The sequence below is a fragment of the Pongo abelii genome, chromosome 8 (assembly GCF_028885655.2).
Source record: "Pongo abelii isolate AG06213 chromosome 8, NHGRI_mPonAbe1-v2.0_pri, whole genome shotgun sequence".
NCBI lineage: Eukaryota > Metazoa > Chordata > Mammalia > Primates > Hominidae > Pongo > Pongo abelii.
This window is the reverse complement of record NC_071993.2, coordinates 33,800,808-33,825,591: the sequence shown is the minus strand read 5'-3', so window position 1 is coordinate 33,825,591 and position 24,784 is coordinate 33,800,808. Positions and strand designations below refer to the sequence as shown.

Below are 24,784 nucleotides of genomic sequence, written 5' to 3'. Positions count from 1 at the left end.
GAGACCCTGTCTCTAAAAAAAAAAAAAAAAAAAAGGCCTGGGGGAGTCGGGGCCGGGGCCAGGCGCAGTGGCTCACACCTGTAATCCCAGCACTTTGGGAGGTGGAGGCAGGCATCACGAGATCAGGAGGTCGAGACCATCCTAGCTAACACTGTGAAACTCCTTCTCTACTAAAAATACAAAAAATAAGTCGGGTGTGGTGGCAGGCACCTGTAGTTCCAGCTACTCGGGAGGCTGAGGCAGGAGAATGGTGTGAACCCTGGAGGTGGAGCTTGCAGTGAGCCAAGATCGCCCCACTGCACTCCAGCCTGGGAGACAGAGGGAGACTCCTTCTCAAAAAAAAAAAAAAAAAAAAGAAAGAAAGAAAGAAAGAAGGGAAATGCAGATAAAGTGGTGTGAAGAGGCCCAGAAATGGAAAGCTGTGTCCAGTTGCAGAGAATAGAAAAACTGAGTAAGTGATGTGGCATTTGAAAACAGGTCAGGATTTTAAGCAGTTCAGATAATGGAAAAGGGTAAGATGACAGGGAATTCCTTGTGGAGGGAATAGAAAGAAAGCTCCCAAACTCCCAGAAGTAAGGAAGTTCTTCATGTCAATTGGCACTGGTTAAAGGAGTGAATGGGGAGAGGCCTTGCAAGGACATGATATGGAAGGCCTGCATGCCTGATTGAAAATGACATGCATAATTTCTAGACAAGAAGGCACTGAATGAGTAAAGAAAACGACATGATCTGGACCATAGAACTCATGTGGAAAGTATCTGAGTAATTAATTCTTAAGGTTCAGCTGATAATGTGGACTTAGTTTAATTGCATTAGATGTTTGCCTCTCACTTAGGGGTAGTTATATTTTTAGGCTAAATTTTTATTTTATTACACAGAATTGAGTTGCTTCAAAGAAAAATAGGTTATCGTTCTTGCGCATGTTCTTGATTGGGATGTACAGTTTCTAAAGGAAAATAATTGAAGTGTTGGACATTTTGTCATTAAGCCACCATTGAATTCATCAATGACTGATACTGTCCTTGTGCTCAGAAGCTCCTTGGGCTGCTTTAGAAGACAAAAAAAGGTCTATGATGCTGTTCATTGCCTTTGAAGATCTCATAATCTAGCTGTGGGTACATGACTAACAATCTTAAAGCCTTAGAGAGCAGTGGAATGCTGAGCTCTGTGCTACTTACATCATATTTCTGAGAAGGGAGAGCTCAGAATAAAAGCTGGAGTAGCTTGAAAAGTTCTCTTCATGAGTCTTAAGCTGGGTTTTGAGCAAAGGCAATGCTGAGGATGACGTCTATACTGTATGAGAAGAGAATTGCTTAACTGAGACGTATTGTCCGTAATAGAAAATCAAATTAGGCAAATAGGATGAAGTCAAAATGAGGGTCTTGAATGCCAGATCGAGTTTTGATATCTTCCTATCAATAATGGAAAACAATGGTACATTTTCAAAAGATATCTCTTTTCTATTGTTGGGGTAAAATATACATAACATAAAATTTACTGCTTTAACAATTTTCAACCACTTTTAACCATTTTAATTTTATCATTGTACATTTTTAAGTGTACAATTCTGTCGCATTAAGTACAGTCACATTGCTGTGCAAGCATCACCACTATTTCCAGAATTTTATAATTGTCTCAGACTGAAACTCTGCACCCATGAAACACTGACTCTCCCAATCTCCATTTCCCCCAAGCCCTGGCAACCACCATTTTGCTTTCTGTCTCTACGAATCTGACTGATCTAGTGATAGGCTACTCATATCCATGGAATCAGATCATATTTGTCCTTTTTTTGTTGGGCTTCTTTCACTTAGCAGTGGAGATTTTTGAGGATGAGAATGACATGCTTAAAACAACATTTTCTGAAAAGTTAAATAGTAGCTGGTGTAGTGGAGATTCAAAGTGGGGTCTGGGAGGCCAACCAAGAGTTCATGTAGCACCCTGGCCGGAGCCCTCAGATCAGGATAAATCCAGAAGAAAGGAAGGTAGCAACGAGAGTTTTGTTGCTTTCTTGTACTTAATAAAAACATAGCAGGATTTGGCAGCAAAACGGAAATGACAAGATGACTAGGCAGGAAGTGGATGATTGGTGATGCCACCAATTAAAAGACAGGGTTCAGTGAAAGGATGCAGTATCCAGGGGAAAGAACTGTCTTAGTCTGCTTGTGGTACATTTGAGATGACAATGAGACATTCATGTGGAAAGTCCCCAATGCAATTAGAAATAGGGGTGGGGAGAACAATCGTGGTTGATCATGGTCACTATTCTTCCACACTCAATTCAAATGCCACCTCCCCTGGGAGGTCCTCTATTACCTCTGCAGGCTGAGTCATGCATTCGTTCTCTTTACCTCTCCATCACTGTCTCTTTACCTTTGTTTTAGCAACTTTCCTGCTATCGGATTGATGTCTATGCATATCTCCAATCCATCATAAGCTATGAACTTCTCTTAGGCAGGGTCAGTACTTGATCCAGGGATGAATTCTAGATACCAAAGAGACTGAAATATGAATGCTAAACTTAGAAGATGTCAAAGCGGAGGAAATGTATGTTCTTATTGAAGATTTGCCTTACTGGGATGTGAGTTTAGAGACGGAAATTCTGACAGAGCAGGAGGAAGGTTTGAGGGAGGAAAGATTTACTGTAAACTAATCCAGAGACTGAAAATTGTATATGATTGGGTACAAAATCATGTCTTTATTCTATATGTTGTATTTTATTTCTCAGCGTGGAGTCACCCAGAAAATCATTTTACATTATCTGTTTCATTTCACCTCCCAGATTATCCTTGCTCTGGAATGTTGGGTATGGTGTCTGGACTTATTTCTGACTCCCAGATCACATCATCCAACCAAGGGGACAGAAACTGGATGCCTGAAAACATCCGCCTGGTAACCAGTCGCTCTGGCTGGGCACTGCCACCCGCACCTCATTCCTATGTCAATGAGTGGCTCCAAATAGACCTGGGGGAGGAGAAGATCGTGAGGGGCATCATCATTCAGGGTGGGAAGCACCGAGAGAACAAGGTGTTCATGAGGAAGTTCAAGATCGGGTACAGCAACAACGGCTCGGACTGGAAGATGATCATGGACGACAGCAAACGCAAGGCGAAGGTGAGGGCTGGGGACTGGGAGGAAGTCATCCCTCACGTCCTTGACTTCAATCAAGGGCCTCTGGCATTCTCCCGAGGAAGGGCTTCTTATTTCCTTCCAGCCATGACATTAGAGGAGGTGTGTGATGGGGTCAGTAAGACCCTTGATTCTTGGAAGACAGGAATATGGCATGAAAAGTGATGTCTGAGATAACATGCAAAATAATTGCATTGCTGGTCCCGTTCCCTGGCTGTAGGGATGGACAGACAGCTCAACATGCAGACAGGAGACGGGGAAGCCTGAGGCTGACAGCAGCCATCCAGCCAGCGCTCAGAACCCCTTGCAGATACCACTCAGTCATTTGGGTCTGCCCTTCCCCCATCTCAAACCTACCCCTAGTTTAAGTGCTTTGTTTCTTTTATAAATTTTTATTGTGGGCCAGGCTCAGTGGCTCACGCCTGTAATCCCAGCACTTTGGGAGGCCAAGTCGGGTGGATTGTCTGAGCTCATGAGTTCAAGACCAGCCTGGACAGCACGGTGAAACCCCATCTCTACTAAAACACAGAAAATTAGCAGGGTGTGGCAGCGTGTGCCTGTAGTCCTAGCTATTCTGGAGGCTGAAGCAGGAGAATTGCTTAAACCTGGGAGGCAGAGATTGCAGTGAGCCGAGATTGCACCGCCTCTTTCTAGCCTGGGCGACAGAGTGAGATTCCTTCTCAAAAAAAAAAAAAAAAAAAAATTAATTGTGATAAAATACACATAATATACAATTTCCCATCTTAACCTTTTTAGTGTGCAGTTCAACAGTGTTAAGTATGTGCATATTGTGCAACCAATCTCTAGAACTTTCTCATGTTGCAAAACTGAAACTCTACACCCATTAAGCAACAACTCCCAGTCCCCCTGCCTTCAGCCTCTGGTGACCACCTCCACTTTCTGTCTGTGTGAATTCAACCATTTTAGGGACCTCATACTGTATTTGTCTTTTTGTGATTGGCTTATGTCACTTAGGATAATGTTTTCAAGGGCCATCGGTGTTGTAGCATTGTGTCAGAATTTCCATCCTCTGTAAGGCTGGATAATATTCATTGTGTGTTTATACCACACTTTGTTTATCCATTCAGCCACTGATGGACACTCGAATTGCTGCCACCTTTAGCTATTGTGAATAATGCTTAAGTATATTTCTTTATGCATTGAAACCTTTTAAGATGCAGTAGGCTCTTGATAATCCAGTGAAAAGAAAAGGAAATCTCAACACAAAAATATTCCATTCCAACATCCACCAAAACGCATGGTATAATTTTTTTCAACCAACAGATCTACCTCAGTCATTATGTTTTACTTAAAGTGATGGCTAAATTTGTTTGTGAGCACGCAACAGCAACTTGGAAAGGATACCCTGGAGTAGGCTGGGTGGCCCGGAAACTGGTTTAGGATTCAAATATGGACCAACCTACAGACAACTAGCAGTTTAAGTTCTGTGTGCAGTGTGGGAATTATATTCAGCAATGATATTTCTCACACCAATACAATTGGCCTTTTGGTCTTAGCGTTGCCATCCCTGCTTTGGCCAGGACCTACTCCTCTCGTGAAAAACAGATTTTAGCTTATTGAAGGAAATATTACCCTCACTCCCACTCTAAGCAAGTGTGGGAATATGGCTTAATATAGTGACTCAAGCCAGAGGCATTGCAGGCAGCAAAGAAGCCAGGCTGTGTCGCCAGCTAGCTCCCACTCCCTCCAGATGTGAAGGCTCCAAGGAAACTTCCCTGTCCCTGACAGGCCACCAGCTACCACTAGCGCAGCAGGCCACTGACAGGGCTGGGTGCCATCAGAAATATCTGAATCTCTCTCGCATCTCTCCCTTCCTTAACTTGTGGTTTCTAAAATATTTTCAGTGTTATATTTATCTCTCTGTGTAGCTACTCTTTTCTTGGGTCCAGTTCATTTTCCCCTTTTGTGCCTTGTTCGGGGGGAAGAAAAAGTAAAATAAACATCAGAAACTGGAGTTCCTTCTGAGTGGATCTTTTCTGAGAAGCAGTGAGCTCTGACTGCATCAGAAAGTGTGAATGTGCTGCAAATCAACAACTTCCTGCTGCTGGCGACGGCGGCGTGTGCTGGTGTGACATGTTCTTCAACACTAGGGCTCTGAGAGAGAAAGAAAACAAGTCACCATATGCTTTTGATAGGATGCTTCCCCATCTCTATATAATTCATGCATCTGCAACCAGGTCTAAAGCTATCACTCTTCTGTAGTAAATCCAGCACTGAATTCCACAAGAAGCCAACATACATCTTTCAACTTTCACAAAACACTCAATTCAAGATTGGATGAACGTGTTAGGGTTTATTTCTAAAATATGATTCTATCCATCATTATCATCTTCCTATGATATTGAAAACCATAAAATCTTCTTCGTTGTTTATATACAGCCTAATCTATGATTCTTTAACACACTCTTCCAGTGAAATAAAATCTCTAAGACGAAAAAAGAAATGGGTAAAAATCTTCCATTTTAGAGCGGCACATGGTTTTTAATTATATCAAGATTTTAAAAACATGTTATATTTAATTTTACAAGTGAAGGCTACCTCTTAAGATGCCAAGTACCTTTTATGTAAAAGGAAAATGAGCACTCTGTTTTGTGAAATCCACAGCACTTGGATGGATTTAAATTTTCAATGCCCTTTCCTCACTCTCTACCCCAAAAATAGTGGGTAATGGGCAAGCTATATCAGAATCTTTGAATTAACTAGACTTTTTAGCAACAGAGAGAAGGTCCAAACACTCAAAGTCCTCATCTTCTAAAACATAATTAGCAACAGAACACAAAGAATTCATAAGTAAGTTTATTATATCAGTTAGCCTAGTTCCATACGGGTTTTCATTGCTAATATTCTTCCCAGCTCAGCACTGACAGCTTTTGTAATGTATTTACATTGTGTTAATTCTTTGCTCAAGTTAAAATGAAGAGATGAGCCTGGGATTCCATAGATATAAACGCTTTTCTCCTGTGATCTTTGGAGGTATGTTAACGTAGACAGAACTTGCATATGTAGTAATGGTATTTTCATTATAATTAGTATCTTACTGACAATAACTTAATTGGGCCTAACAATAATATGTGTCAGAGTCTCAATTACTGGCAGCAATTGCAGTTCTATAAAAGTGCAGAACCCCAATAGTGAATTTATTCTTGATAAAAAGAAAAAAAGAAATTTTAATTGGAAGAGGCAGGCCTATATTAGCAATGCATTTTTAAACTCCTAGAGGCTTTTCTGAGTTGGAAAAGGCCAATTAATTTACTTCTAGAACTCAGAAACCTGCTGATTCTTTTGCAACCTACCCAATCTGTCTTCACTGACATGCTTCCACTGTTTTGTTATGACATTTCCACCACTGAACAAGCACCTATTCGGCTGGTTTATGATGTCTTGACACAGCTACTGGGCATGGCTCCCACTCCTGACTGGCATGGCCTGGGGCCGGCCAGCCACTCCATCTGATCTACCAGGTCTACTAGCCCAATTTGCATCTATTAAAGACAAATTAATGAAACTAAATGTGTGGCCTTGGGCATAGATGTTTCTTGGACCATGGTGTTTTCACCTATTAAAATCAGGAGACTGGGCTGGCTTGAAGGCTCACGCCTATAATCCCAGCACTTTGGGAGGCCGAGGCGGGCATATCACCTGAGGTCAGGAGTTCGAGACCAGCCTGGCCAACATGGTGAAACCCCATCTCTACTGAAAATACAAAAATCAGCCAGGCGTGTTGGTGGGCACCTGCAGTCCCAGCTAGTCTGGAGGCTGAGGCAAGAGAATTGCTTGAACCTAGGAGGCGGAGGTCGCAGTGAGCCGAGATCGCACCACTGCACTCCAGCCTTGGTGACAGAGCAAGACTCCATCTCTAAAAAAATAAATAAATAAATGAAGAGACTGGACTAGATGGTTTGTAAGGGCAGAGGCGGCATCGTGGTGTGGTTAAGGGCGCCAGTTAAGGCCGGCTAGGTTTGAGTCCTGGCCCTGCCACTTGCTGTGTGTATGGCCATGGGCAAGTGACTTGACCACTCTGTGCCTCAGTTTCCTTGTCTGTGAAAGGACCATAATGTAGAATTTACCTCATGGAGAATTTACCTTCATTTGTAAAATTAAATGTAACATGTTTTAAAAATCTCTGAATAGTTAAAAAATACATGGCCAGGCATGGGGGTTCACGCCTGTAATCCCAGCACTTCGGGAGGCCAAGGCAGGCAGATCACTTGAGGTCAGGAGTTCAAGATCAGCCTGGCCAACATGGTGAAACTCCATCTCTACTAAAAATACAAAAATTAGCCGGACATATTGGTGTGCACCTGCAATCCCAGCTACTCAGGAGGCTGAGACAGGAGAATCACTTGAGCCCGAGAGGCACAGGTTGCAGTGAGTCAAGATCATGCCACTGCACTCCAGCCTGGGTGACACAGCAAGACTCTGTCTCAAAAAAAAAAAAAAAAAAAAAAAAAAAAGGGCTGCTCTAAAATGGACCATTTTATCTGTTTTCTTTTTCACCTTAGAGATTTTTTTCAGTGGAAAGCTGTGTTAGGAATCATAGATTAGGTTCTATATAAACAATTGAGGAACTTTTATGGTTTTTCAATATTATAGGAAGATGACAAAATGAGTTGTTCTGAGGATTAAACGAGTTAATAGATTTTAAGCAGTTAGAACAATGTCTTACTCTATCAAACATCATGCAGTGTTTGATATCTAAAAGGACATTCCTTATGATGAGACAATTTTCTTTTCCTCCTCCCCCTCCACCTTCTCCCATTTGGAATGGGATTAAGAATGATGCTGGAAACCTACAAAATGGGAGAAAATTTTCGCAACCTACTCATCTGACAGTTGAGTAGGGCTAATATCCAGAATCTACAATGAACTCCAACAAATTTACAAGAAAAAAACAAACAACCCCATCAAAAAGTGGGCGAAGGACATGAACAGACACTTCTCAAAAGAAGACATTTATGCAGCCAAAAAACACATGAAAAAATGCTCACCATCACTGGCCATCAGAGAAATGCAAATCAAAATCACAATGAGATACCATCTCACACCAGTTAGAATGGCAATCATTAAAAAGTCAGGAAACAACAGGTGCTGGAGAGGATGTGGAGAAATAGGAACACTTTTACACTGTTGGTGGGACTGTAAACTAGTTCAACCCTTGTGGAAGTCAGTGTGGCAATTCCTCAGGGATCTAGAGCTAGAAATTCTGTTTGACCCAGCCATCCCATTACTGGGTATATACCCAAAGGACTATAAATCATGCTGCTATAAAGACACATGCACACGTATGTTTATTGCGGCATTATTCACAATAGCAAAGACTTGGAACCAACCCAAATGTCCAACAATGATAGACTGGATTAAGAAAATATGGCACATATACACCATGGAATACTATGCAGCCATAAAAAATGATGAGTTCGTGTCCTTTGTAGGGACATGGATGAAACTGGAAATCATCATTCTCAGTAAACTATCGCAAGAACAAAAAACCAAACACCGCATATTCTCACTCATAGGTGGGAATTGAACAATGAGAACACATGGACACAGGAAGGGGAACATCACACTTCGGGGACTGTTGTGGGGTGGGGGGAGGGGGGAGGGATAGCATTGGGAGATATACCTAATGCTAGATGACGAGTTAGTGGGTGCAGCGCACCAGCATGGCACATGTATACATATGTAACTAACCTGCACATTGCGCACATGTACCATAAAACCTAAAGTATAATAATAATAATAATAATAATAATAATAATAATAATAAGAGAAAAGCATTAAAAAAAGAAAATTAAAATTAAAAAAAAAAGAAAAAAAAAGAATGATGCTGGAGAAGAGGATATAAGGAGGCTCATCCATTTCTTGAAAAGGAAAACTGGCCTAGTCATTGCTCCATCTTCTCAGAATTCCAGCAAGGATTTTGATCTTCCCGTGCATATGAAAAGGAAACTAAGCCAGCAGCAGCACTGGCAGTGGTGGCCAAGCTCCTGAAAACTGTCACAGGGACTTCAAGCTAGGAACACAATTCAAAAGAGGTGCCAACTCATGCCAGGTGCAGTGGCTCACACCTGTAATCCCAGCACTTGGAGAGACCAAGGCAGGAGAATCACTTGCAGCCAGGTGCTTGAGACCAGCCTGGGCAACATCATGAGACCCTGCCCCCACAAAAAATTAGCTGGGCGTGGTGGTGCATGCCTGTAATCCCAGCAGTTTGAGAGGCCGAGGCAAGCAGATCACTTGAGCCACTAAGTTCGAGACCAGCCTGGGCAACATGGTGAAACCCCATCTCTGCAAAAAATACAAAAGTTAGCTAGGCATGGTGGTGGGTGCCTGTAGTCCCAGCTACTCAGGAGGCTGAGGTGGGAGGATCACTGAGCCCAGGGAGGGTAAGACTGAAGTGAGGTGCAATCGCATCATTGCACGCCACCGTGGGTGACAGAGTGAGACCCCATCTCAAAAAATAATAATAATGAATAAATAAATAAATGCCATCTGTCACTTCTTAGAGAAGCTTTAATTGTTTTTTCCTTTCTTGTTTATGAAAGAGATGTACCACAAAGTGGTGGAATGAAGCCTATTTCTCTGCCCTATTCAGAGTCCTGAAGGAGGGAAGAAACAGTTGGTAAAAGGGAGCTTTTTTTTTTTTTTTCTTAATGCCCTGTGTTTTTCATGCTTCACAGTCTTTTGAGGGCAACAACAACTATGATACACCTGAGCTGCGGACTTTTCCAGCTCTCTCCACGCGATTCATCAGGATCTACCCCGAGAGAGCCACTCATGGCGGACTGGGGCTCAGAATGGAGCTGCTGGGCTGTGAAGTGGAAGGTAATTATGATCTCCAGAGTTACTTCTCATCCCTTTTTAAATTTCCTATTCCATGCATTTATGCCCCTGATGGTGCCTTTGCAAATTGCCTACCCTTTTCCCTTGGGAGGCCCCTTGTCTCGGTGCCTGCCCATCAGGGAGACTCAAAGCTCTGACACAGGTCACAAGGCAGCACCTTCACAGTCCTACTTTTGTCTTGGGTTGTTTGCAAGACTCTCCTCGGATTATATGAGATTGTCTCTCTTTACTTAAAAAAAAGATAATTTATAGAGTTGAAATTCATAGAACATAAATTTCGCCTCTTGAAGGGGAACAACTCAGTGGCATTTAGCACATTTACAATTCAGTTGTACCAACTACCCTCTTTCTAGTTCCAGAATATTTCCATCACTCCAAAGTAAAACCCCTTACCCAGTAAGCAGGCAACTTCCCTCAACCCCTGGCAACCACTTTTGCCCTTTAAATATTATTTAGAGGTCTATGTCTGATCCAGTTTCTGTCCGCAGTGTCGATTACCAGCACATAGAAACAGAAAGCAGCGTTTGACAGACTAAGACATCAAGACACTATTCTGGATGAATATCTTAGGCTGCTGCAGAGAAACAGAACTTTACATGAGACAACGTGTCTAAAAGTAGAGTGACATTAGTGCCTACACTTAGATTATTATATGAAGGTCATATCAAGTACAAATTCAGTCCATGCACTGACCCCATGGCTGCACTCTCTTTGAACATATAATGAATGAAATGAATGTTTTGAGTTGGTTATTGTACCATTTAATATATTTATACACTAGAATCCCCATCTGCCTTAGATTTGGGCATAAATGAGTAACCTACACCAGTTTTTCTATCCCCATAGAGGTCTTGCTCCAGCCCAGCTTCAAGAATGACTATTGTTGGCATCCAGATGTTAATCAACCGAGCATATATGCTCACAGTTGTTTCAAAGAACACTTTTTAATGTCACCTTCCTGCAATTTTAAAATTATGTGTGTCTTGAGCTACCAAATATAATTACATTCCTGAGCACATTAAATACCATAAAACTTTTCTTATGAATGACAGAATCTTGAGCTATCAATCACCATACCCCTGAATAATTCATAGCTACTTTTCAATGTGTTTATTTAAAAGCAGGCCATTTTCTCCTATTCTTTACTGTGTGGTTGTTTCCATATCTGTAGTCAGGCCCCAGACCCCTAAATTATCCAGGCACTATCAACACAGACCAAGAATGTCCATGTGCCAGGGCTTTGGCAAAGGATGCCAAGAAAAAAAAGGGATGGGCAGACTCCACTCACTGCAGACGCGTTTGTTCAATTCATGGAGAAATGAGGTCATCTGGAAAGGGAGTCTGCTCCCTGGATGCGAATCTGTAGCCTGGATTCTGGAAGGCGATGCTGATTTAGGAGGTGGAGTGAATGGAGAGTTGAAAAGACAGCCTGGTGGCAGTTTTGAAAGCATCCTTGCAAAAATTGTAATGAAAACATGATGACAGTGAAAGAGATCTGACCTAACTGACTCCATCCTGCTTCTAACCTCCAAGCTGTCCTTGTTCATTCCTGGGCGTAGGCCAAACTAACTTTAGGAGGAACTTATAGTTTACTTTGAAACAGACAATAACAGCTCTTTCCCAAAACAAACCCCCTTCCTGCCTGGACACTAGATTGCCTTTGCAAGACTAACAAATTAGCCACAAAATTAGAAATTATGGTTTAGGGGGAAAAAAATGAAATTATGGTTTAGGGGTCATGCAGCTGGAGGCTGCAAGATTCTGAACCTCCCCAAATTGCTTCTGGGAATAATGTCACTGTTGTAAAACCTAAGATCAGTGCTTCAGATATTTTGCAGACCCTGTGCTTGATGGATCAGCTGGCACTACCCAGATCGATAAACTGGCTCATCCTGTCTTGTGTCCCCCACGAGAAATTGACTCAGCACAAGAGGACACCTTCGACTCCCTGTGATTTCACCTCAGACCTGACCAATGAGCACCTGCCACTTTTCAACCTCTGCTCACCAAATTATCCTTCAAAACCTCAACCCCCAAGTAATAATAGAACCCCCATCTCCCATACAGTTGTCTCTGCATGAATTAAACTCTTTCTCTATTGCAATTCCCCTGTCTTGATAAATCGGCCTTGTCTAGGCAGCAGGCAATGAGGACTCGTTGGGAAGTTAGAGTTTCCACTCTCTAGTGTCATCTCTGTAGTGAGGTAGAAATGATGGGTGAAGGGATTTGCCTACAGATGTTTCCAAGCACTCACAAAAGTGAGGACATTGCCCTGGGCCGTATGTGAAACAAACATCTGGGGAAAGTAATGTCAAAGCTTTTTGATATGATTGGTGAAAAGGAATGCTTTTCTTCTCCCTTCAATCAGTTAACAGGCCCTTATTAAGTATCTACTGTGTGCCTTGTTCTAGGGGAGACACTTAAGGGAATGCAGGAGAAAGATGCAGTCCACTCCAGCCTCCCAGGACTGTCTGTCCTATTTTGTGCTAGCACTTACATTTAAGAAATAAAGAACCACAGGCTGGGTGCGGTGGCTCACGCCTGTAATCCCAGAACTTTGGGAGGCCAAGGCGGGCAGATCACTTGAGCTTAGGAGTTTGAGACCAACCTGGCCAACATGGTGAAACCCTGTCTCTACTAAAAATACAAAAATTAGCTGAGCGTGGTGGTGGGCACCAGTAATCCCAGCTACTCGTGAGGCTGAGGCAGGAGAATCTCTTGAATCAGGGAGGCGGAGGTTGCAGTGAGCTGAGATCACGCCATTGTACTCCATCCTGGGTGACAAGAGTGAAACTCCATCTCAAAAAAAGAAAAAAGAAATAAAGAACCATAGAAGACAATATATTTTCAAATAGTAAAACTGGAACGTACATATCATTTGCTTCCTCCTTTTATTTTCCGTTGAATCTAGTGAAACTAGCGACTACCTCGGGCCATTTACAATGCGGAACTCCCCTTTAGAAACAGCTTGATGAATGCAGAAAAATCAGCAAAATGAATAGAGTTTTAAATACTTAAAAGTAGCACATTATCCAGAGCAAGGAGAGCTTAGGGAAGAAAGACAACTATCTGGCTTGCCAGAGGAGATACTACTGACTCAGCAAGAGCAATAAATAGAGGCCAGAATTCGGGTGTATATGTTTTACAAAAAAGTCTGGATTGCAGGCCTGAATGGCATGTATGTTATTTGCACTTGGTGACTTCTTAGTTATTACTGGTGTGTATCTTTGGGCCGTTGATAAAGTTGAAACTTGGCTCTGTTTCTCCATGTGCCGTAACTCTGCTTGGTGTTTCAGCACCATTCAGTGTCAAATTTTTACTAAGAAAGCAGCAGTTACTGACACATTCCTACTGGCGAGAAGAGAACAGCCCCCAGCCACCAACATCTTGTATGGTTCTCAGCCATCACGAGAACTATCCATTATCTCAAGTCTTGTAAAGTGAAACATAATGCCAAAAACTGTAAAATATTAAACAGATTGCAAAAATGAGTAACAGGCTGAAAAAAAATAGCTGAACGAAATTTAAAGGACTTCAAAAGCAGTCTTTGATTAATGTTGGATACCTTTCAACTGCAAATTCAAAGATACAGGAATACCTGTGAACAGTGGAATGCAGTCCTATGAGGGTTCATGTAAAATGACCCCGGGATATCTCAGACAACTTCTCTCACACACCTGCCCTGGAGAGAGGGCTCACAGTTTGAAAAGCTACTTAAAGAGAAATGGAATCACTTTTTTTTGTGGGGTTTTTTTTGTTGTTTTTTTTTAAAAAAAAAACAACAACAATACTATTGCACTAAATGTGAATGTTGACTCCCTTTGGGGAAGAATTATAATATAAGCTTAGCAAACGTAGTCAATACTAAGAATATAAAAGAATTTATGACAAGTGAGTGCTCTAACACCTTGAAAATGAAAGGGAAAATATTCCAAGCAAAATCTCTATCTTCAAAGTTCTCAACTCTAGGGTCCTGAATAAATAACCAGTGAGAATTCAAGAGCTTTTCAGAAGAAGGATGTTTATGTAGATAACAATGTATAAAATGCTAAGGCAGCCAACTCTACTCAGCAGATATGAATAAAATACCAAAACAAAGCAGCCTCTGCTATTATACATTCTGCAGAATCCACGTATATCTAGCTCCTGAAAGAGAGGCAAACCATGCCTCTGGCCTTCTTACCGCGGATTAAAGTTTTCTGCATAAGCGTTAGCAGATCCAACAGCCAGAGGCTTGAGAATAAGGTGTGAGATAATAATCCTTGGATCTCGTTTCAGCCCCTACAGCTGGACCGACCACTCCCAATGGGAACTTGGTGGATGAATGTGATGACGACCAGGCCAACTGCCACAGTGGAACAGGTGATGACTTCCAGCTCACAGGTGCAGAAACCATCTTCATCCCATTGCTGTACCATTTCAGTTCATGTCATAGTTGGGACCAGCTAACACCTGTGTGTGTGCTTGTAACTCTGCATGGCAGAGAGCTGCCCAGGAATAGAAGCTGCCTTGCCAGAACACGTGCATCTTCATTTCCTCATGTCATCTGGATAGACGAGTTGTTCTTAATAGCCACAACCATTTGAAACAATAATTTGAGCCATTTTCAGAGCCGAAGGCTAGGATTATCTTAATTGAGTAAGAATTTCTCCATGGCTAAATGTGCTAAACTGATCCTTATTTTCAGACCCCCTCCCCCATAACACATGCACCGCCCCTACATAACCACACACTTCAGAATGTTTATTTTCATTTTCTAATGAGGACAAGTTTTTTTGAGTGGATCCTTTATCGAACGAATGGATAAAATTAGGCTTACATTTGAAGTGCGGCTTTTAAGTTGGGATTTTGTAAATCATTGCACATTAACATTTACAAAGGCAGAATTAGCTGCTATTTCACATCACCACCAACCAGCAAATACATCAGAGATGTTGTGTGCCAAATGCCTCACTAATTAATCTAGAGTATTACTCTCTAATCTCCTAAAACCCTAAAAGCTAGGAAGTGACCTTCTCTTCCACTTGGAATGACAGAGGAAATATTAGGCAAGTGGAGAAATGGGATTATACCATTTGGAAATTGGCCAAGGCACTAGGGTTTTCACCCTGTGGTTGCAAAAGGTATCGTGGGACTTTTACTGCTCCCTGGGTCAAAATGCAGTTTCAGTAGCATCTGACTCTCATTTTAGATTAAAAGTGAGCTTTTGAATGCAGGTCTGCGTTTTTACCCAGAGGGGACTTGGAGAGCCCACATAATTAATTTCCATGGGCAAAACTGAAGGCGTTACCATGTAACTTCATAATAAGGCCATGTTATTGGCTAATGCATTCATACAAAATCTGGAAGGAAATGTCCTAGAGTACATTTTCAATTATTTCAAAAGCTCTCCTCTGAAGGAGCGAGAGAGCTCCGCACTCTGAGATGGAATAAAGAGTAAAAGAAAGAAAAAAAATCGAAAATCTATCCCAGAAATTTAGTACTGTGAACAGGGTTTACATTTAAATCCTACCTCCTAAAGCTGTCTCTCTCCAAATTTCCAGGATAATCATTTACTTCATATGGCCAATAAATGTCACATTGCTATGAGCTTTTGAACGCAAATCTTGTATACAAGCAGCCACAAGCCACAAAACTTAGATTAATTAATGCAGAGACATTTTCTGTGTAAGATGTCAAGTTCAAGTTGAAAACTCAACCGCTGATATAAAAAACAGAGTACTATTCCATGAACCAAGTCCTCTGGAAGCTTCCCGGGGTTGCCTGTAAACACTCTGCCACAAACCTCAGGCTTTTTACAGACCCCATCACACATCCATAGTGAAATTTCTCATAAAAAAGGAATGATTGCAGGATCCCAGTGTGCCCTTTCAATTGCCCTCTTGTGGAAGGGGTTCTTTTCTTCATAAACCCTAAAGTGGTCAGTTAATATTGATTAGAAACAAAGCCTCAGATTTACTCTTCATATCAGAACAACCAGCCTTCTCATTTTTGCATTAGTTCATGACTGAATCAATTGAAACTGAAGCCTTTGAACGAAATAGGGCGAGTATGTTAGCCTGGAGCAAATTGTGTATGGCAGCGAGTTACAAACCACAGAAAATGGGTCATTTATAGTGGAAACACTGACAACCTTTCAAAACTATAAGGTTTTGCTTTACCTACAGTGTTTAAATTATTTCTTTGGTAGATAGAAGAAAGTTCATTCTGATTTTTTCTTTTTACATATTACCATGGCGAAAAAAAGAGTTATTCCCAGATCAGCATGTGTGTCTCAATAATTCTATAAATACTCTCATATATTAAGAACCGCTGAGGATGTTGATAAGGCCTGCCCCACACCTCCATCAAGAAGAAGCCATTTTGGAAGACATTCTCATGCTTCATATCCATTATTGCAAGAAGGCAATCTTTTTCTTTTTAAAACATATTTTACTTTACAAAACCATTTGCTATTCTTTTCTGAAAATGGATGTGCTCACATGCCATTGTTTGCAAGGGGTAAAAACCTCACCTAACCCAGACACCTTTTTACATGGAAACTACACATCTCCTATGCTCATGAGCAATTTTGTATCCTTTTTGCTAATTCTGGCACAGGCTTTGCTGTCAGGACTACAAACGTGGATGTTTAGTGTGATGAAACCAAACCAAGAGCGTTATTGCTTTAACCCTGATAGGTAGAACATGGAAATCGGGATCAATGCTGTCTTTAGGGGTTGTCTGTTCCTTAGCACAGGTGGTGTGGATTTAATTTCTTCTCCTGGGGTGACCTACTTGTATCTAGAGGGGAGAAATAGTGTAATGAAATGCTCGTTACTTACAAACCACACCAAATTCCAGGTGTACTGTACCAAATGCATGGAAATGAGTAGAATGTGCTCTCCCAGACCTGCTAGCCAAGGTGAAAATTCTTCCCTGAAGTTACTCATTTGCAAATACCTTTGAAGTCATTAGATAATACACTTGGCCTCAAAGGCACCAGGCAGCCAAATTTTACGTTGGAGCTGTGTGTACCCAACAGTGGAATTTGCCTCCCAACCTATAGCAAAACCGATGATGCATATCAGTTTTAAAAAGCGAATTTTCACCTTGAATCTTTCTCCTATAAGACCACTGGGAACAGAATGCTAATGTATTCTGGCCTCCCTCCAATTCTGCCATTATAGATTCACCTTCTTAACCCACAATACATATAATTCCTTCTTCCTAGTGCCTGCCTTATTGAGGCCATGCACACATGTGACCACTCATCCAGCATATTTGCTGGGAGAACTGAGGTACCATGACTTGGTGCTGCAGTTGATTAGCCTAGAAATCTTAAGACCATTCCAAGAGCACGATTTTATGGCCCTCTGATTCATGCTATGGATATGTAACATGATTTCTGATCTGTGGGAGCTGCCAGATAGGCCTGGCACAAATAAAGATCATCACAAATCTTTATTGAATGATATTATTGGGAAGTGCACAATTATGGCACCCTGTAACCACCTCCAGAACTTTCCATGGTAGTCATGGGCCCACCCCATTCCCTTACCCTGAATTGGTTCAATACTGTATCTGGAGATAACAGGTTACTTCCAACCATAATCTGCATCATGGATAGACATAAGGAGAAACAGTTTTCTGAAGCACCTACATAATAACAGCAAACCACTGTTTCCCAAACTCAGTGAGTTATAAGACTCATCTGAGAAGCTTTCAAAAATACAGATTTTGGCTGGGCATGGTGGCTCACACCTGTAACACTGGCACTTTGGGAGGCCAAAGCCAGAAGATCACTTGAGGTCAGAAGTTTGAGACCAGCCTGGGCCAGAAAGCAAGATCCCTGTCTCCACAAAAAAAAAAAAAAAAAAAAAAAAAATATATATATATATATATATATATATAGCAGCCAGGCACGGTGGCACACATCTGTAGTCCTGGCTACTCAGGAGGCTGAGGTGGAAGGATCCCTTGAGCCCAGAAGTTTGAGGCTACAGTGAGCCATGATGGCGCCACTGCACTCCAGCCTGGGTGACAGCAAGACTCTGTCTCAAAAAAATATAGATTTCAAAGCCTTACACCTAGAGATTCCAATTCTCATTTAGGTCTGGAGACGACAGGTGGATGGGAGACTGCAATTTCAACAAGTGTTCTGGGGATTCTTATGGTTGGGCAAGTTTAAGAATACTACTTTAAAACAGAAGTATAATGATGAACAGTGGGAAATGGGTGAATAAAGAGGTGGAAGACAGGGTAAAGCTAAGTCTTAATAGATAAGGTTACAGCCTGTCCCCTGACCAGTGAGATGCAGTAGGCCTGCACTAATTGGAAGCTCACAGCGCTCAGGGTGTTATTTGTTCAGTCTTCCAATTCCTTGGAACTATGAAATGTTTCTCCTGTTCCCCTTTGCCTGCTGCTTCCTGCAGCTTCTCCAAACCACATACAGGGCAGGGTATTTGTCCTTGAGAAAAGTAAACAGCTCCAGTAGCCAAACAGAGGAGGAACCCATAGCATCTTACTTTAAACCCTCAGTTTTCTAGTTTTTAAAATAGATTGTGGAGACTAGCCTTGCAACTTCCCTAAAGGCACACACCTGAAACCTTGGAAAACAATTTGAAGCTTAGAGGTTGAGGTCAAGTTTAATACCCAAGTCATCAAGGAGGTGACTTTGCTTTTTCAGAGGCCTTTGCTTTTCACTGTTGCAATTGTGTGCCATCCTTCATCTGGGAATCAGTGAGTGCCTGAGGAGTGAAGTCCCAATTTCTGGATGCCTTCTAGATGCTTTGTAAAGAAAGGTGTTAGGATACATTGTCTACTTGAAAATTGCAGGCTGGACACGGTGGCTCACACCTGTAATCCTAGCACTTTGGGAGGCTGAGGTGGACGGATCACTTGGGGTCAGGAGTTCGAGACCAGCCTGGACAATATGGTGAAACCCTGTCTCTACTAAAAATACAAAAATTACCTGGGCATGGTGGTGCACGCCTGTAATCCCAGCTACTCGGGAGGCTGAGGCAGGAGAATCGCTTGAACCTGGGAGGCGGATGTTGTAGTGAGCCGAGATTGTGCCACTGCATTCCAGCCTGGGCAACAGTGAGACTCCATCTCAAAAAAAAAAAAAAAAAAATTAAAGAAAAAAAGAAAGAAAATTGCTAAGAGATTAGATTTTAAGTGTTCTCACCAAAGAAAAAAAAGCCCAAAATAGTTTTATGTAGTAATGCATATGTGAATTAGCTTGATTTAGCCATTCCACTAAGTGTACCAAAACATCACATTGTATGCCATAAATATATACAACTTCCATTTGTTAATTTAGACAATTATTTTATTCATAAATTTTTAAAAGAAATGCATTAGGTTAAAAAAATAATGGTTTATTTGAATTTGGTATTGTGGTGAGCAAAATTGAAGGGAAACAACTGCTATCACTGAAATTAAAAGGGTTTTTCTATGGAAAATATTTGCGTCTAATAGACATTTGTAAGCGTACATTTTGCTCCTGCATATTCGCTACCGTTTTCTTATTTTTGCATGTTCCTGTTTTTGTTTTTCAGGTGGCACCACTGTGCTGGCCACAGAAAAGCCCACGGTCATAGACAGCACCATACAATCAGGTATCAAATAAAATATGAAATGTGGCAGATTCCATGTACCTCTCTTCTCTCCGCGGCTGCGCTCCTCGCTTTCAGTTTCTCTGAAAGTCCTAGAAGGAGAGATGCCACACAGCATCTGGTCTCCAAGCATGAGCCATAAATATTGCTTTCCTTTCATCCACATGTATATGCAGCAGGGAGAGAGATTTCCTTCTCCATCAGTAATTGCCAAATGGTGACAATCCCAGCTCTCCACTGAAGGAACGGAGTAACATACTTTGTTTAAACACAGCACATCTAGGACATGGATTGTGTTTGCAAACTACAGGAGAAGGAAATCTCACAGGCAGCACAGCCCGACTATTTATTTTCATCGCAATCCTGCAAAACCCAGACAGGCAAAGTTTGTCAGTTTTGCCTGCCATGGAGTTGGCAGTTTTACAACAGCGTTTCCAGTGGGCGTGCCATGAAACAGGGTTCAGGAAACCACAGTTTATAATTGTGCACGGAGAGAAGCACACCCTTGGGAACAGCACCTCCTCATCCTTTTATTAATAGAAAAGCGTAACGACTTTTAAAGCCCTCGGTTTGCTGTCGATCGCGGGCCAGTCACGGTTAAACGGTGGCCTTCCTCTCGCTGGCCTTTGTGTTTTGTTAGTATCCTGTGAAATTCTTCCCGGCAGACATACACGAAGGGAAACAGTCAGTATAAGCAATCAGAGGTTTTAAATACTTTAAAGTTAATCATTAGAGTAAGGTGAGCAGGTCAGTTTTCCAGCTTTCTCCCATTTCCTCTATTGAAGCTCACTCAGCCTTGGCTTCTGCAGTCATTTATTAATGGGGTGTGTGGTGTATATCAATGTTTCCTCTATGGTATGACACTACCCAGCTAGGCAGAAAGTAGAAAGGGCCGCCCTAATTAGTATGCTTCCTTAAAGGACGCTGTCACTGTTGACCTGATTAAACTGCAAAACAAACTTCTCTTTGGTCAAACTTAACCCCCAGCTGCCCTGTAGCATGTTCAGGTTGACAAAATTCCTGCTACCACAGAGCCCAGACGCCCTCTACAAAACCAAGAGATGAAACAGAAGAGTCACTGCCTAAATTCAGAAAATGGTGTAGTCCTACACACATCTTAAGTTGTAAAATGTGGCTTTCAAAGACTGCGCAGGCACCTCCCATAGTTGAACGTATCTCATGAAAAAAAGCCGTGCTTTTCCTTTTCTTTGGACCTTTCCTGAAAGTTCTCAGCCCTCGGGAAGATTTTCTGTGGATAAAGGATAGTGACCACCAGTTGGTTCTCTATGTCCTTTCTGGGATAGGGAAGAGGGGTGAGGTGAATAAATGAAGTTCTGATCATATAACAAACATTTTAGCTGTTGTTGCAGTTTCTTCTCTTGCCAGAGAGGTAATTAAAGCCACTATGAAGTCACCAGCTAATTTGTTTCATCTCATCTCTCTTCTCCTTGACTATGAAAAGGGGTAGGGATCGTTAAAAAAAAATAAAAGTGAACAACAGCTGTGTAGAAAATGGAAAGTTCTATCAGATTCTAAATCTAGGTAATCTTCCCTGAATGTTGAAGGTCAATATTGTCAGAGCAGGAGTGGTTTTGTTAACACATTTGATTTGTGCACAATCTCAAGGTCACTCCAGGGATGGCTTCTCAGAGGGGCCGATCGGTCCTGTCACAGAGTCTACTGTGGTCGGAGGGCAGGTGTGCAAATTACAAACAGTGGGACCCATTGCTATCACCATCTGAACAAGTTCAGTTCAAACCACACGGGTCTACTGATCAGGGGTGGTCTGGTCCGGTTTGAATTTCACAGTCAGTACAGAGTCCTTTGCAAATTGACTTGCTTTCCTGTTTCTCCATTGTCTGAGTCATGGATCTGGACTCCAAGTGCTCTGTTTGTGGGTAATGGACTGTCTGACCTTCCTGGAAGGACTTCTGTTGATTGTCACCTTCTGGCTAAGTCAATGACCAGAATATTGCAAGGGGACTTGAGCATGCTTCAAGCCAGGGGTCAGGTCTAACTCTGAAGAGTTGACCCAGTGGCCCGAGTCACCTGATACTTTGATCCACACTGTTCTGCAGGATTCAGATTCTTCAAGCATCATCACAAGCAGCAGTCAATGAGACCTCAAAACCTTCATCATAATTCCATTTTGCCATTATAGACTCAACTCAGAGTCTTACTATTTCATCTTGCTGATTCTCATCAATATAATAAACTCCATGGGCATATAATATTTATATACTTTTATGTAATCAGATGCATAAAAGCTGGTTAATGCTCTGCCAGCAAGTGATGGGATCCTTACATTTTTAATCCAGCTCTCTCTGGCGAGAGCTCTAACCCTCTGAGGCTTCTCCAGCATTCCTGCAGCAGTTCGGAGTATATTCATCACCTATGATTGTATGGGCCTGAGAACCTCTGCTTGTTGAGACTGAAAGACTAGTCTATGAATAAGTGAGTTAACCTGCTCTATAGAAGTTTGGAATACCAGATTTAAAAATTAAATCCATATGCCTACATATGGTGCTAATGATCCAACTTCAGGCAAGATGGGTTGGGCAAGCACAGCTGGTACTTGCTCTCAGAGGCTGTAAATTTGTTTTAAGTTCAGAATATTGTTTCCTGCTATTTTTAAGAGTCAAGAAGGGATTTAGCTGGATTACCCCCATTGAATTTAATGAGAGTTGTGTGCCCCTCCAGGGCTTGGGTAATATTTTGAAAACTTAAACGTCAGTAGTCCTATATGTTTGTTTCATTCATTAATTTGGTTTTTTTCTCTTCTTTTTTCTCTTCCTTTCTCCTTTCCTCTGTCCTTCTCTCTTTCTTTTTCCTTTCTATAAATGTTTATGGGTGGTTTGTGTGTTTGTCTTTCTAGCCAGGCTGGAAGTTTCCACACTGAACCTCTCACTCCATAACCCTCCCCAACAAAAGGCATTGATCTAAAAATATATCCTTTAAATAAACAAATTGCCACGAGTTACATGATCAACACAAGAAGATAAAAGGGCAGTAAAATACAAAAACTTAGAGCAGTTCACCTTGTTAATGTACAGGATGGGGAAGGACATCGGAAGGTAAAGGCAGACTGTCATTCTCTGAAGCGAGAAGTGCCTGAAACATTTTTTCAGGCAGAGCGGTTCCATGTCCTGATCATTTAAAAAATATCCAAGTTCCTACATTTTATGGTTATCATCAGAATATGAAGAGCCAAAAGAATGGATGATGTCATTTTCTGTTCTATAAACAATAAATGTAATGTATTAACAAAGTAAATATAGGCAGAATTGTGTGTGCTGGGGTGGCTTTCTTTATCCTGAATGTGCATGTTTTATAAAGTACATTTAAGGAGAAAAATCAAAACCACACGCACGTTAACATGTTCCAATATTAACATTTTCTAACATGAGATTATGCAACAATACATTTCAGGGCCGTGGGCGCTGGCATCCAAGGTTGCTCAATCATTCAGTCACCGTTCAGTTGACTGTACTTCATCTACATAATTGAATCTTGCTGCAGAAAAGAGTGGTAAATTTTGGAGAGGGTTTCCCATACCTGAAGAAGTCCTATTTCATGGCTATGATAGACTAGACATGAAATATATCTCTCCGATGACACTACAGCTGTGAAATACAGCCTGTTTGCAGTAAATGAAAGTAGTCACATTATACACATCACATAGCTTACGAGTTTACTTTCCCAAACTGGCTCTGTCTACCCTTTGGGAGGTCACATTATCATTGGTAGAATCCAAACTGCTCCATTTGGACAGTTTTTATGGTGGATTCCTTCCAAAATTTGACATTAGCTCTAGAAAAGGGTTCCTTATAAGCTAAAAATGCAAAGTAAATCATTCTTATCTATGCAATAAATCTTCCCATTAAAATTCCTCCTGCCATTGGGGGAGGGGCCATGAAGACCAGGCTCAGAGCAGAAGATGAGATACTTTGTTATTAAACACAAGCAAGTTAAAGAGAAGCTCAAAATGAGATAAGGTCTTGGCCTGACCCTGATACAGCATCTAATACCAGACTTCCCTTATTGTTCATAGGGATTCTTTTGAGGCTTATTTTTTAGTTCAACGGTCCAGATGCCCCAGGCGCCTTCCTGTTTGTTTCAATGCTGCCACCTCGTGGACTGCCTAAAGTCAGTGACAAGCCTAAAGGCCCTTCGTCACTGCAGAAAACAGCTGCGTCTGCGGGGTTCATTCTTTATAGGAGGACGAAAGGAGGGAGCAGAAGCCTGAGAATTTCATCTTTAGAATTTTTTTTTATTGTTACCTTATGTTTACCAAAACAACAGTCATACTTGGGATAAGTAGCAATGATTTCATTTTTCCCATACTTAAAAGTTAAGCTCCTTTCAAAAAGAGGCTACGTAAAAAGTCAGGCTGTGGGTTTTAAAAACACCATAGTCCAACAGCACCTTGTAGGGCACACACAAGGCAAGTCATTCCCGTGAATTCATTCACACTGTCTTTTCAGATTCCTAAGGAAGCCTTTTGAACATTAAAAAAAAGAAAGAGAAGTAAAAACAGGTAGCTATTGAAATGGGCTTTGGATTTAGATGACCTTACATTGAGGTTTTAAGCCGGGTGAACAATTTATATGTAAATTTAGAAATTAAAAAAGCAGAAATTTATACTTAAATTAATCGACCTTATAGAAAAAGCATGGAAGAAAAAAATAATCTTAAAATGCTTAAGAGATTCTAACCCTGACATTAAAGACCTGAAGCATGAACTGGTGAGGTGGAAATAGAGAAAACCTCCCGGGTGAGGCATTTCGCCAAGTTACTTTCCACTTTTGAGGCTTCATGGGTCAATCTCTAATTAAGATTCTTTTCATTGGTGGGTATCAACTTATATGATTTATCCTCAAGAACAGAATGGCTTTCATATTAAATACTGTGGAAATGGGGAGAGTGCTGCAAATGTAATACACGTGCTTTAGAAAATAGCCTTCCTGGAAATTTTATGTAAACTCAATTTGACAGGCAGTCCATAATCCTTTTAAAGCTGGATTTTTAAAGAAATTACTAAATGTGGTTTTGCAAACATTTTGACATCTCCATGCATCTTTTGGTTTCTTGGTAATCCTGGCTTTCCCGGAATTTTCAAACAGACATAAAGTTGTATAAATCGTGCTTTCCATGAGTGAATGAAGGGCCTTTGTGACTCTAAATGATCAAAT

The 24,784-nt window shown here is 41.4% G+C and overlaps 1 protein-coding gene across 8 annotated transcripts in view; it reads left to right on the top strand.

Moving 5' to 3' along the window:
- Positions 1-24,784, top strand: part of NRP1 (neuropilin 1) — a 159,137-nt gene that overhangs the window by 119,354 nt on the left and 14,999 nt on the right. For 2 of the 8 annotated variants that reach the window (NM_001131549.1, XM_063727043.1), the window contains 4 exon segments: positions 2,783-3,114; positions 9,831-9,975; positions 14,272-14,376; positions 19,536-19,595. In NM_001131549.1, coding sequence (NP_001125021.1) covers positions 2,783-3,114; positions 9,831-9,975; positions 14,272-14,376; positions 19,536-19,595 — 642 coding nt within the window. 8 annotated transcript variants of the gene reach the window in all.